Source organism: Tinamus guttatus, unplaced genomic scaffold (assembly GCF_059628265.1).
Source record: "Tinamus guttatus ecotype Peru unplaced genomic scaffold, ASM5962826v1 Tinamus_guttatus_pri_ptg000012l, whole genome shotgun sequence".
NCBI lineage: Eukaryota > Metazoa > Chordata > Aves > Tinamiformes > Tinamidae > Tinamus > Tinamus guttatus.
In genome coordinates this window covers 2,339,013-2,353,834 of record NW_028288546.1, presented here as the reverse complement: position 1 = coordinate 2,353,834, position 14,822 = coordinate 2,339,013, and the positions used below count along the sequence as shown (strand labels likewise).

The following is a 14,822-nucleotide window of genomic DNA, read 5'->3' as shown; positions in this document are numbered from 1 at the left end:
ATAATGACTATAAATAAATTGTGCACACAACTTTTAATAACTGGAAAAACTACATGATAGTTTTCTCAGCAAAACATTTCCTATTACTTACAATTTAATTGAAAAAGAGAACTGAAGGATTATTTGTATTCATTCAGAAGGAAGGGGAAAATGTGCTTGAGTAAGCATTCCTGTGTTAATGGTAATTCACTGATGATCCTCTGAAAATAGGTTGAATATTTATCATGCTGCAATACGATAATACAGCACACAAATTCCACAGGCTGAATTGTCCTGGTAAGGCAAATAATGCTCAAACATTGCTCTCAGGTGTATACAGCCCAGTATAAGGGATGCTTTGGGGAGTGGCACTAAAAAAGGAAAAACAAACAAGATAAGAGCGAACCACTATCCTTTTCTACAGAAGTGTCTTGAAGGATACCCTGTAAAGACATCACTGTCTTAGATGCCTTCCAAGACTGAAAAAACAGGCCTTTAGGTTTGAGATAAGATATTTAGCCCATCACAAGATTTATCTTGCTGTCTTTTTTCCAATCAGCTTTCTTTCCTCCTACTCTAAGCTGCATACCATCTCTGGCAAGATCCCATGATCATGGTACTATGGTACTCCTTTTGAAAATTCTTTTTTTTCCAGAGATTTTCTTTTTTTTTCTACTGAAAACAATATGATATACAAATATAATCACAGAATAATTTAAGCTGGAAGGAATAAATGGAAAGCATCTAGTATAACTTCCTAGTCAAAACAGGGCTAACTTCAAAGTAGCATCTTTTCTCTATGGGCCTTGCTAAGTTTTGAAAACCTCCAAGAATGGAAATCCCACTCTCTCTTTGGATAATACTGTTTCAGTGCTTAACAACTCCCACTTTGAATTTTCCTTCAGTTAAATTGGAATTTACTGTGTTAAAACATGTGCCTTTACCTCGTCCTTTCGCTATGCATTGCTGAGAAGTATAGTTCTTTTTTCTTATATTCTTCTTCTAGGCCGGGGAAAATTAACGTTTTCTCCTCCAGACTACAGAAACACAGTTCTCTCCATTTTCATATGCTGCAGCTCCCTAGCCAGCTCAGTGGGACTTTGCAGGACAAGACACAATAAGGGCCCATCATTCGGCCTCCAGTTTGGCTACAAGGACAGAGAAGATTTTCCAATCATAAAAGGGAATCGGACTCCAAACATGATATGTCCTTAGTAGAACCATGCTGGCTGTGTCTTCTTGTAGGGAACTTGCTCTACAATCTTTCCAAGACTGATCAGCTTCTTGCCTTTTCTGAAGATGTATACAACATTTACATTTTAGCAATTAATAATAATAATAATAAATCAGTTTATAATATCTTATCTTGAACTGAAGGACTCACTAAAGTAATGGATAAGATTCCTCGCTTACAGGAAGCAGAATTTTGTCTGTCAAAATGTAGGGGGAATAGATAGTCTTCCCTTCCCCCAAGGTTATACAAAAACTTATTTAACAAATTCTGTAGAATTAGGCCTGGCCATTTTTTTTTTTTTTGAGAAGGTCATTTACAATATTAGCATTTTAAAGAGCAGTTCTATTTTTGCAAGAAATGATGAATATTACATTGCAGAAAGATTATTAGAGTGTGTTAACATAGAAGTCATTATCTGATCTCTGATTAATTAGTTTTTGGTGGATTATTCAAATAAAAATGATTGGAGTAAAAATTGTTTTATAACTTTTTTTTTGCCCAGTCTTATGAGTATGAACCAGTTATTACTCATGATTACTTTCCTATAGAAAAGAAGGCATCATTTGCATCAGGAGCTAACAGATTTATTATTCATCAGCCCTAAGGAAAGAACATATCTTCTCTCCTTTAGCATTATCATTTATTTTAATTAACTTTCTTTAGTTCTTTGGTATGAAAGTAGAGAGGACTAAGACTCCTCTGTTAGTATCTTACTCATTTTCCTATCCTCGTAGCACGAGAGAAAAGAAGACAACATACAAGAAACGAAGAGCATAGTGGCATGGCTTTATGCAGAAAAGAACAACAGAGTTTCTTACTGTATTTCAGTTATTTTATATATGAGAGGTGCACAACTTATTATTTACAAAACTAAGAGGCACCAGTTAATTATGCAAGTGCTCCAATACAGATACCTTTATGCATAATATTGTGTACTTGCATCACTGGGTCAAAAAAAAAGACTGCCCAAACTAACAGGCTCACAAATTTAAAGCTTTCACATCAGAGTGTCAATGAACACGAATGTAATGTAATTTAATGTAAAATGTACATGTAATGTACATGTAAAATGTAATTTAATGCAATTTTGTGGGCATTTTTACATTTTCCATTTAGAAACAAAGAAACATAACTCTATTTTTCTGGTCATTTATACACTAGCATTTCACAAATGATCATATAGAGATGAAGAGGAGTAGAGCTATGCCCCAGAAAGGGAAAATATTCAGTCTTTGAGGTCTGCCAGACGAACAGCTGATTTACTTTAAGTAGGAGGTTGGACTGGATGAAGTCTTGAGGTGCTTTCCAGTTTGAACTATTCTGTGATTCTAATATGCTAGATTCTCAATTAATATAAATGAGAACCTTTCTGCTCTTTTTAAAGCTATACTGCTTGCCTATGCACCTCAGACTAACAGACTAACAGACCAGTTTATAACACACTAAGTCCAGTTGCAGGCACTCTCACTGTAATGAGACGAATTATGGACTTCATTTTTTTTTACAGTCTAGCTTTCCTTTACAATTAGGTTTCATCTGCAGCAGTCTTAGTGCTATTATTCCTTCTAAATATGACCAGCTCAAGAATAGGAAAAAAAAAAAAAAAAGGCAGTTAATACTCTCAGGACATCGCTCACACACAAAGCAGATGTTGACAGTCCAGACGAGCAGATTCTGCAGCTGACAAAAGCTCGTTTCCTGAACAAATGCACTAACAAGCATGCCAGGCTCCAAGGGCTAAGCCATACTATAAAACAGTTCTTGTTTTCTGGAAAGCTTCCAAGCCATGTTCCTCTTGTTCCTTCTTGCTCCTACTTGCTGCTCCTTCACAAAATGTGCAGCATGGCCATCAAATAAAATAACCACATAAATATTTGCTCATGATAATTGCTTTCCCAACCAGTACTGTGCAAGTAAGTGTCTTTGGTGGAGTTTATTTATTGTAAATTATCTGCTGATGCCAAAAGGTCTTTAGGTCTTTTTTTTTTTCCCTTCAGAAGTCTTGAGTCATACTTTATTACTGAAAATTATGGAGTGTATTTTCAGAAAAGCGAAGGTCCATCCTTCTTGGTCAGAGTGCAATTGATGTCCACAAAATATATCAGAGAGACAAGCCTGATTGGTAGTATTGATTCTAGTAGAGCCACTATTCATCAGAGCTACATTTTTTGAAATTTTATTCTTTATGCAGAGGACAAAGAAATAGGTCCTGATGCAAAATTCAGAGCGCAGCAGCAGACACAATGTATATTGTTGCAATACTAAGAATCCCAGAAAGAATTGTAAAATGTATTTTTAGCGTTACTGTGATAAATAACATTCCAATGTCTTCACAATTAATGCAATACTAACCAAAGCAATATGATCTTATTGCTTGTAAATATTATCATCTTTCCTAAAACCACAGCGCTCTGAGTTTCCTACCATCCCCCTTCAGATCATGCCTCAACTTGTAAGATAATCTTTTCAAAGCAGGATCATTTTCTTTTGTCTCTAACATGCTACATATATTTATATCATGACTAACGATTATAGAATCATAGAATCATAATGGTTGGAAGGGACCTTTGAGATCATTGAGTCCAACCATAAGCCCCTAAAAACAATGATGGAACAAAATCCTCAAGTTATGGAAAAAGCCAACAAGTTAGAATGAATTTTTGTTTAAGATTTAAATACTCTAAAAAAAATCAAAGCAAGACTAAAATTAAAACATGGCTTAATTTCTGCATCTCTTTAGTATTTATGCTGGTCTTTCAATGTTTTCTTAGACTGTCATAGTACCTTAAATTAAAATAAAGATGCATTGTGCTATGTATCTTTTAGATCCTGCCTGAGCTTTTTGAACTACAAGCATGTGGCATTCAAAGTAAATTAAGTGAACAGGTCAAATAATAATACAGTAAAATTAGATATGAGCCCTTGCACCCTGATTAAAGCTAAGCCCAGAAATGCATGAAACAACAGTCAGCAACTTGACTAGCATTATATTCAAAACACTAGACGTACTCTACAGGTTCCTTCAATGTCACTAAATAGGCCAAATTAAGAGATCTTATTACTAGAAACAAACATGATCAAGTTTTGTTTTGTTTTGGTTTGGTTTTTTATGAGCAGTAATCCTAACTCCTTGATAATTGGGAATATCATATGCCAGAAATCTTCAAAAGACCAAACAGAAACTTTTATTTCAGCTTAAAGCTGAAGTATGTTTTTCCTTCCTCTCATAATCACAGAATCATTCAGGTCGACCCTTACTGCAGCTTCCATCTCAGTAGGTCCACGACCTTTTGCTCAGGGCTTTGTCCAGTCAGGTCTTGGAAACTCACAAGGATTGAGGTTGCACGACCTACTGGACAAACTTGGTCCAATGCTTGACTGTCCTCATGTAGAAAAAGCCAGTTACTGCTGTTCCAAGTGGGATAGGGCTTCTCCACTTACGCTATCTGTTCCTGTGGCAACATAACATAACAGGTGACATAAAACATTGGTTACGTTCACAGAGTCCCACCTAGGCAAAACCCTAGCACTGACTCTCAAAAGGCAGCTGGAGTTTGTAGGTATTGTACACTGAGACTGACTACAAGTGCAGTGAAGGCTTCAAAAGCAGCCTGGTTTATGAACTGCTTCAGGATATGCCACCTCAGTGTGGACATAGTCAAAAAGCTCAAAAGGATCACAATGATCACTGCCTGAGCTCTGTGCTGCATTCATTTTAAGCTCTTTTTTTATTATGATTTCTTGTTTCTGAAGAACAGATCATTGTAGCTGAAAGAAACTTCACGAAATCCATTAAGGACAAGCCAAAGTCCTGTATCTGCAACAATATGAGCTAGGCACTGACCATCTGAGGAGCAGCTCTGCTGGGAAGGAGCTGGGGCCCTTGTGGAGACGAGGCCAAACACTCAGCTGTAGTGTGCCCTGCTAACAAGGAAGGCTGGAGGCATTTTGGACTGTATGATTAACTCAGGAGCTAGAGGGAAGTGATTATGCTCTTTATTTGACATTCAGCTGACCACATCTAGAACATCACATAGAGATTTGGGAGGATGTCAAGACCAGGCTGGAGATAGCCCTGGCAATTTGGCCTGATCTTATTGCTGACCCTACTCTGAGCAGGTGGTTAGACTACTTGACCTACCCATGTTCCTTTTAACCTGATTTACTTGATTCTGTGATCTTGGTCATTGCACAGCTGCAAGATTCTTCAGTTAGCCTCTTCTCAATAAAGCTTTGTTTATATTCAGTGAGAAATCCAAATTTCCCATTACAAATTTGAAAAGAAAAAAAATGTAGACCACGTGAAATTTTTTTAACGGAAAAAGAAAAAAAAATTGACATTCTTACCTTACAGGCGTCAGCTAAGTGAAGCCAGATATTTGTAAACATTCACTCTCCGAGAAAAAAATGCATGTTTAAAATGGAAAAAGTACCCATGTACTAGACATAACTTTATCTGTAATACTGTTTCTACTAGGAATTATACCAGTTTAGGACAGTTTAAGCATACAGACAACACCTTCACTTCAAGACAGCAAGATATATCAGCCCATATAATATTTCTACCTACTAATGTTATACATTGCTTTTAACTTAATTGTTGTTATTTTTTTTCTAAGTGTAGAAAGTTGCTGATTGCAAAAAGATCAGCATGGGATGTCCTGAATGTTCCAAGTCAGTTAACAGTTAAATCCATTAGTACTGACCATAAGAAAGTATCGTGGAGTAACATATCTGAACTCGGTACAGTATCCTCTTTTGTGTTTCTGGTTTCAGTAGGAAAAAAGTGAAATCACCTTTCACTTGCTTTCCAGCTCGTATCTCCAGAACTCAGCAAATACTGGGAAAGCAATAACGAACTGCTATTCATAACCAAGATAGTATTTTAGCCATTTTAGCCAGATGGGCAACATCTCAAACCCTAATAAGTAGAAACTGAAGTAGTTAGCAGGAAAAACTAATTAAATTACACTTCTGCAAAGATCTGTAAAAGTCTGTACAAAAATGTTCAGAATATTTTTTGTAATGTGGATCACAAATAGTAGCTTAAATGTAAATAAAGTGTACAGAAATAGAAAGCATATGTCAAAAGCACTTTATCTGACCCTAAACCGCCAAAAATGTCCTTGCTTCCTGTGTTCCATTTAATCTATCACAATCTACAACAATTTTAGCTGTATAATCTGATACTTAGCCCACATGTTCCTGTGAGTTTATATACTAAGAATATTAGGAAGAAAGGATATATTAACATAGTCTCTCAAGAGACATTTACACAGATTATGGTTCTTCAGTCTTGGCGAGTTACTATTTTTTTTATTTCAGGTTCAAAATTTTAATGTTAGAATTTTTAAATACTAAGAATTACTTTTCTAAGCTTCTATATGAGCTTCTATGTAAACAACTTTTCTGCCTCCTGGTACTTCACAGTGATTAAAAAAGTAACTAAACATTTTGAATGACTAATAGGAAAACCTGCTAATTTCATGAAATATGATAAAGGAAAGGGATCTTAGATGTACTGGACATATAATCATAATTAATACATATTATAAAGCAGATGATTTCAACAGGACAAACCCAATGGGTTCCTCACCCCCAAAAGTAACCAGGCCTAAGGAAAACTTTCTTTGGACACTGAAAATGCCAGCAACACATCCTGTCCCAGGAGTTTCTTTGGAAAGAAGGAAGTTTATACTCAGGCCAATGTTTTACATTATGATATAAAAGTGGTATTAATCATTGGCATACAGTATGGAGAGTTCAAACTTGTAGTTATGCACACTTTAACATTTATCCCTGAAAATTTGAGCAAGGAGGTCCACAGAGTGGGAGGACACAAAAGGACTGTAATATTTAAAGCTTACAGGAACCCGAAGTTATGAAAGAGCACTACAGGCTTTTCAGACTTTTTCAGCAAAACTCTTCTGATTAAGGACTGAGATTTGGTCACAGTTTTTGACGCAAACTGCACAGTAAATTTCCTAACTCTGAGGAAAATCTACCAGAGTGTCTTTGGAAAGCTAAATGTTGAAATATAAATCTAATCAGTGACCTGAATCAGTAAAGAAAATATGAAATAAAAAATTATGAAATCAAAGAGAATTTGCCTATAAAACAGTATGAATCCCCAATAGTTCCAAATTACTACAGTCTCATGAACATGCTACAGCTTTCTGTGGTCTACTAAGCAGGCTTCTCAAACCATTTAAAATAATTTGAGTAATTTGGATCCTGACTAAATTATCAAGACTGAAACCATACCTGTAACATTCTACTTGTCAGAAGTTTATATGAAGACTGGGTATTACATCCACAAAATAACTCCCTGCATATGCATTGGATTCATAAACCAGAAGGAATGAAGGAAATTATCTAACTAAATCTCTACCATATGGAGCTGAACCGAAAATGTGTGTCAGTTTTCTGAAATTCTCCACTGTGAGGTAAACTTCACACACGTTAGTTTTCCTTCCTTCTGGTTGAGCAGTAAAACACTTTGATCTCCTCACTACCATCACGTGAGCTTCAGAGTCTGTTAGAACAAGAAGGACCAGCTCATGTACCTCAGTCTATGGACTAGCCTATAGATGAAGCATAGACAGCTACCTTGATATAGATGCTTCTGACTTGCCATAAAGATGCCAGGAGCCAGACCCATGTGAGCCAAATCCAGCCTTGATTTCTACCTTTTTATTTGTCCTTCCTCCCAAAAAGTTAATTTCATAGCCTTTTTGCCACCTAACCTCTAGATGTACCATTTCATTCAGTCTGTCCTGACAGAACTCATACAAAACCAGTCTTTCTCTTAGACTACCTATATTCTCTTTTTTAAATTTATAAACTACTTTCTAATACTACATATATTAAATATGTTAAATGTATTAAAATGAACAGTTTAACTTAAAGATAAGAACAGCATTTTAGAAAATATAAATAACATAAAGATGGGCTGTATATTGTGTACAATATAAATCATTTTGACATGGCATAAGAAGTCTACATGATCTCTTGTTTGGGCTACATTTAAATTGCTGACAATGTAAACTCAGATCATTTTCAAAGTGAGTTCTGCTGCTAGTTATGCAGAAAAAAAACTGGTCACTCAGAATGACTATTATAAGCTGACCATAAAGTTGTTATCCATCTTGCTACATGCTGGGTGTTTTTTAATACTAATCAAATGCCATTGCTTTATTGTAATAAGAGTTCAAGTTATTTTCTCTGTATTTCATTTACATGGGAGTAATACTCATACAGCAAAGGGCTTTTCACACTACAATGTATTACAAATATTAACCAACAGGACACATGCAGAAAAGACTACTCATTTCCAACAAATTTACTACTAATGAAGATGTTTAATTACAAGATAGAGACTTGATATAAAAAGATATACAAAAACTAATCTAAGTAGCAGTGCATGTTTTAGTGTACACTGCTAAAAGATGAATCTTTGTATATAGAATCCATGAAAATCTATGGCAAATAGGGAGAAGGTGGATACCACACCAAGGAGCATTAGGTTGAAGGGAGTTTATACCACCAAATATGTAGACTGTAGAAGGATGGCCTATTATTCATCGTTTTGACATTGGCTGAATAAAATGGATGCAGTAGTACGCAGAAGTTTGGCTGATGATTCTTTAGTTTAAAATAGCTATGAAAATACATCAGTATTAAACCAGGTTCTAACCACTACTCCTTTCATTCCCTATTAGCCAGTTTGCTGAATTGGAATCACAATCATCTTCATTTAAATGATAAAAAAAAAAGGCAAACGAGAAAGATCAATGATTCTCCTTTATGTTAAGACTTCTTTATGAGGTCTAATAATGGACATAGTAGCAGTTTAAACCATCTTCACTGTTATTCATGGAGATCTGCAGGTAACTGAGAATCAAAACTGAGTATATCTGACAGGAATACTTACCTGTCATTTAAATAAATTGTTTTTCACTTATGAACATGACATTTTTTGTGTATTTGTTTTGCAACTGACTGCTGGAATTGTGACTGCATTTCATTCACAAAAATAAAATAAAATAAAATAAAAGCACAGTATAATTGTAGTCAACTTTTTAACACCCTCAGGAGTTTTCTATGGGTTGCAGATTAACTATGCTACCAAGACAAAGCACTAATTAAACTCTGACTAAATCATTAGCTGAGGCACAGTGTCAATGCTCCTTAGTACCAGCCCTGCCTGACCAATAAAGCTGCTCAGAAAACCCTCATACAACAGTAGTGGCCTTGATAAGCGCACCTGGATCGAAGAGGACTCAGTAGCTTTGGTTCAGGGGTAAGTGTGCCTAGCTGCATGCTCCCTGTGTGCTCCTGACCCACCAGGACTGTGTGTGGGAGTGTGAGCATGCACATGCACGCATGTGTGCATACGGAGAGGGACTGAAGAGTGTATGATTTAGACTTGATTAACCTGGATAAGAGAATCAACTTCATATTCTCTTCCAGAAGGTATTAGGATACTCCAGACAAATATGAAACTTGCATTGGATTTATTCTTTAAGCCAAAAGTTTACATATACTGTCTTCCTGGAGTAGTAGTGGGCAGCATGTTCAAGGGGGACACACTCAAAAATTCCAGAAAAAAACCCATTCTTATTTACGTGTCTATTTTTAGACCATGTCAGTTTTACCTTACTCATCAGGTCATGCTTTTATTTCAGGACTCCACAACTCTTTATTCCTTTTTACTTGTCTGATCGCCCAGTTGACTGCTTGTAGCAGGAGGTATTAAAGATCTTCCAAGGTCACTTGTAGCCTGAACTTTCCTTTGATCTTATGATTCTCAAGGGGAATCTTTATTTATCTGTTTATCTGTTGATCTGACTTTTTGTAAAGAATCTCTCTTCTTCCTCTAATTTCTTAAATCATTTATTGACTTTCATACCTTCATTCTCTTATGCCTTGGTGCCCACAATAAAACCATTGCTAATTGACAAAAGATTGCAAAATAGACAAGAGACATGATTTTCCTAAAAATTATCTCTCCTTCTGAATAACAATAAGTTTTGTAAAACATGCTCCCTTCTAAAGGCTTATGATTTGCTGAAAAATCTCTGCATCTCCATGTTGGGCTCTACAAGACTGGGCACAAATTTGAAACTGTTTTTTTTCAAATCAGCTTCCCTACTTAAGTCTTAAAACACCATGATAAAGAAATCTGAACATTTCTTTTATCTACTTGCTGTTTTTAACCACCTGTTTGTCACAAGCTAGTCTTACTCTAAAGAGCCTAATGTCTATTGCTTTACTCTGCTTTCGTCGCTCCTGCCATGGTATGGCCCCAGATTTATAATATTCAGAATAAGTAAGACATTTGTAGTTCTGGTTAACATTGCCGTATGTAACCAAGTCAAAACCACCATTACCAGTGTTGTGCGTGCAGCCTGCACCGAGATTTAGAAACATCCTTACTGCAAAGTGTGGAGCAATTAGTTATTCCACAACCAGCACAGCATCGATGCTGTAGCTCAAACATCCGCGTGTGGCAATCTTCTGCAGTGGACCTCATTGAACAAGCCTTGCTGTCATTGCAGGAAGAAGTTTCTGCACATATTGAGAGACTTATATTCCCAACAGGAGCCTTTCCCTCAAGTTTTGCTACACACATTAGGACTGTGGTGAGTGCTGCCTTTCGGGCCTTATGTAGGAGATCGGAAAAAAAAGGTATTTTTCCTTCAGCTGGGATGAAACAGCTCTTATTTCAAGTTTAACACAAGCATTTGTGTAACAAAAAACTCAAAAACTTGGGAGGACTGGACTCCACTTACCTCCTGGGCAGTGCCTCGTGGCCATTTTGCACCGTCTGGACTCTGCAATGGTTGGGCACTGTATTGTGTCTTTTGCTGGTTTCTTCACGATGTGTCTTGTTCTTGTTTCTAGGCCCCATTTAAATCCACAGGTTTTATTATTTCTGCTGCAAGTTCCCCACTCACTCCACTGACCCACTTCACAGCCTTCTAGTAAAGCAAAAGAAAAAACAAGTTAGCAGGTCTTTTGGCTCTTAGTTTCTCCTTCTTTCTTTTTTTTTTTTAATTAGCAAGAATGCATAATTAGAAAACACTACTTATGAGTTTTACAATTCATAGACTACAAACAAAATAAATATCTTACATTGTCTAAAAGAATCTTTTCAGCCTGCATCAGCAGTCTAAGCATAAAACAGTGAGAATATCAGCCTGCCTGTATGGAAGTGAGGTGAATTCCAGGCATCCAAAAACACTCCTAAAATCATGAGATTGACTTGAATTTTTCTCTTTTTAATAAATAAATAAATAAATTATTTGGTTGCCAACTGAATTTGCAACATTCTAGAGTGTCTAGCCATGCTTCATCATAAAATGCAAGGACTATTTCTGAAAAAAGTCTGTTTTGACACTGTTTTCAGGCTTCAAGATAAAAGACAAAATCTTGAGGCTCACATGAAAACCCATGAGAATTGCCAATGCTGGCTCAGAGTTATAAAGTAAATCTCCCCTAAAAAAATTCCACTTATTTGATGGTGGAGACTTGCTCCTTATTAAAATAAATTGTCCAGTTTATATGTGAAACAGTAAGTTGCAGTAGTAATATAACTCAGCGACTCAAGGAGCGAGGATGAAAAGCTCCTGCAGTGTTCCCTTGTAACTTGTAAAACAAAAAAGAGGAGAACTCCTGAGAAATGAGAAGTGAATTAGAAGCCAAGATGCGACAAATTCAGAAAAATCTGAACCTGGATCCCCTGCTTGGTAAAAGGCAAACTGAAGAGGTAGTTACAGGGGCAAAAATCCAATAAAACTGGTAAAAAGAACATCTTGAAAAATGTGTGAAAAAAGTGTAAAAAAGTGTAAAAATTGGCCTGAAAACTTACAAATTCTGAAGTTAAGCCTTCATATAAGTTGATTTCTAGTGAAAAGCACAAACCCTTTTGGTGTAGAACAACAAACATAGCAGTATTTCCACTAATACTTTATTTCAAAGTTTGGAAAAAAAGTATTATTGAGGGAAAGCGACCCATACACAATCTCTTTGTAAATATTTATTTATCAGAAATGCAAAAGCATCAGCAAAAATTTTAAAATAGTGACATATGTATCTGAACCTGGCCTCCTGGCAAAGAGAGCTGCTGAACACTCACCCACACACTCCATAATCTCTTCCAAGGCTGCAAATCCCGGGGGGCATCCTCTGAAGCAGCGGCCTCGGTGAGAGTAGAAGCCGGTTTTGCATTTGGTACAAAAGTCTCTGCTAAAGCAGGAATCGCAGTTTTCTATTCTGCATCCTAAACCAGAGGGATTGTAAGGAACAACACAACAGTTTAAGTAAAAATGAAAAGGCTTTTAAGACAGCAGAATAGCAAAATGGAAAGTACTATGAAGAGAAATATTGTCAACCTGATACCTGCCCGATATATATGAGTAATTAAAAGCTTACTCCCAAGTGCCACATTTTCCTCCACATAATTCTGCTCATTTTCTTATTAAAAAATGGAAAATGTCATATTGAATTGTTGTATAGAAATGTTCTCAAAGGAAAGTGGAAACAATAACATTGGTAATGAGGGAGGTGTTTTCAAAGTAAAAAGCTGAAATGACTGCTTTTTAATGAAAACTGTACATAAAATTTCTAATTAAGTGATTTTTTAATTGATTATATCTTTTTGGAGGAAAAATGCTTGATGTAAATTCTCTTACATAATTTGGAGGAAAATATGGTGTGATCAATTGTGTTAGGAAGTATGTATGTATTTTTTATCATTTTATCATTTGATGAGTTGACCCTATAGATAGGTGGATGAATTCTTTCAGGTGACAGGTTAGATTTCCATATCTACAGGTATGCATGTGCTGTAATGCAAAAAAACTCAGTTCTTCACTATCCATGCCAATATCCATGTAAAATAGCCCTTATTAAAAGATTTAAAAATATAAAGGTACTATCAATAGTGAGATAAAAATTCCCTAACATCGATTTTTCTCTGAGAATTTAAGAGAAATATATTCAATGATAGATTCAGAAACTGCCTACACCATGCTAAAATATGGGAACTTGTAAATAAAGTAGATATCAACAATTATATGCACAACTGAAAGACAGAAATGCTTTCATGGTTGCTTATGAAAGTCAGCCATACATACCCACAAAAAATGTCTGGCGAAAACATTTCAAAGACTACCGAGAAAAAGCTATTATATTGAAACAGTAATGAACATCTTAGAGTTTTTAAAGATAAAAATAAATCTTTCAGATAACATAATTTAAATAGTTTATATAACCTCCATTAACTGTATCATGCTATAAGTTACCTGAAGTTACAGCAATGAGCATTTGTTATTCATTTCATGTAACAATGAACTAGACTTTGTGGTCACTTATGTCATTCATCTATTTTTCATTCTTTCATTCTTTCCAAAGAGAATACTCATAGAATATGTGACTTGTGAAATATGAGCAACTCCCCTAAGAACACTGCAATTTTATCTAATCTTTATAAAACAGATTTTAGTATTTATTCATGAATTTCAGAAGGCCAAAACAAGGCATGCCATCACACAAACTTGATGGTGGTGGGAAATTATTCTTTATAGAGAATTTTAGGGAAATATGAGGCTTTTTAGAACTGACTTCTTGTGGGATTGGGCTACAAATGAGGCAGTCTGCATGAGGACAACAAACGTTTCAAATGCTGGTATCTCTTTTTGGTTTTAAAGAACTCAAAAATCAGAACTCATCCATCAACAGCAAATCAGCAATTAGAACTCAACCATCAGACACAACTCGTTTGCTATAAAGTCTAGTTAGAGACTTTCTCCATGTTACATTTAAAACTTTGGTTCATATAAGTACCAGAGGTTTGGCTCCCTGTACAGTTTAGTCTAGAGGAAATTTCCAGGAACTGCCAGGAATTTCCAGGAATTTCTTTTTTAAGAATGTTGGAATTCATTTTCAAAGAAGGGAAAATCAATGCCTGCACAGGATGCCTGAAAGCCATGTAGATGATGTATGTCCACCATGATTCCAAATAAATTCTTAGATAGGGTCCCTGCCTTGCAATAAACAGATTTGTCTTACTTAGACAAAACTCCAAATGTATTTGTATAAACTACTTCATCTATCCAAGGTACTCTGAAATCATATGGTGAATGAAAACAGATCTAAACACATTATTACATTAACCTTATTACATATACCAGTAATATTGGTCAGAAATATCAATTCTTTATCTTTAATATGAACAGATAACCTGTTAAGAATCTGACCTGCAAAATCTCTTCCATAGATTAATATGTCTCTGCAAGATAGAGTCATAAAGGGAGGTGGTCTGGAGATGTTAATAGTTAGTGCAAAAGTTAATTGTAAGTCTGACTTGCTATACTCTAGATGTACAGTAAATATTTTATTAATTGCAATTCTTGCATCAAACATCCAGTATGTTTAAATATTCAGAAAAACACTTGCCTCTTTCCCACCCACACAAGACAGTTTGAAAAGATATCAAGGGTTTTCCCAAATCATTAGTCCAATGATGAGGTGCAGAACAGAACATAGAAAGAAAAAATTAGTATCACATAACCCTCCTTTTCATCCAAGTGATGCAAATGTATTT

At 35.6% G+C, this 14,822-nt stretch overlaps 1 protein-coding gene across 2 annotated transcripts in view; it reads right to left on the bottom strand.

Annotated features, from left to right (window-relative positions):
• Positions 1-14,822, bottom strand: part of RSPO2 (R-spondin 2) — a 92,913-nt gene that overhangs the window by 24,130 nt on the left and 53,961 nt on the right. The window contains exons 3-4 of one of the 2 annotated variants that reach the window (XM_088523135.1): positions 12,354-12,497; positions 11,008-11,196 (exon numbers count right to left, since the gene is read on the bottom strand). In XM_088523135.1, the coding sequence (XP_088379261.1) occupies positions 11,008-11,196; positions 12,354-12,497 (333 nt within the window). The remainder of the gene's footprint in view (positions 1-11,007; positions 11,197-12,353; positions 12,498-14,822) is intronic. The other variant, XM_088523143.1, reaches the window with a different exon arrangement.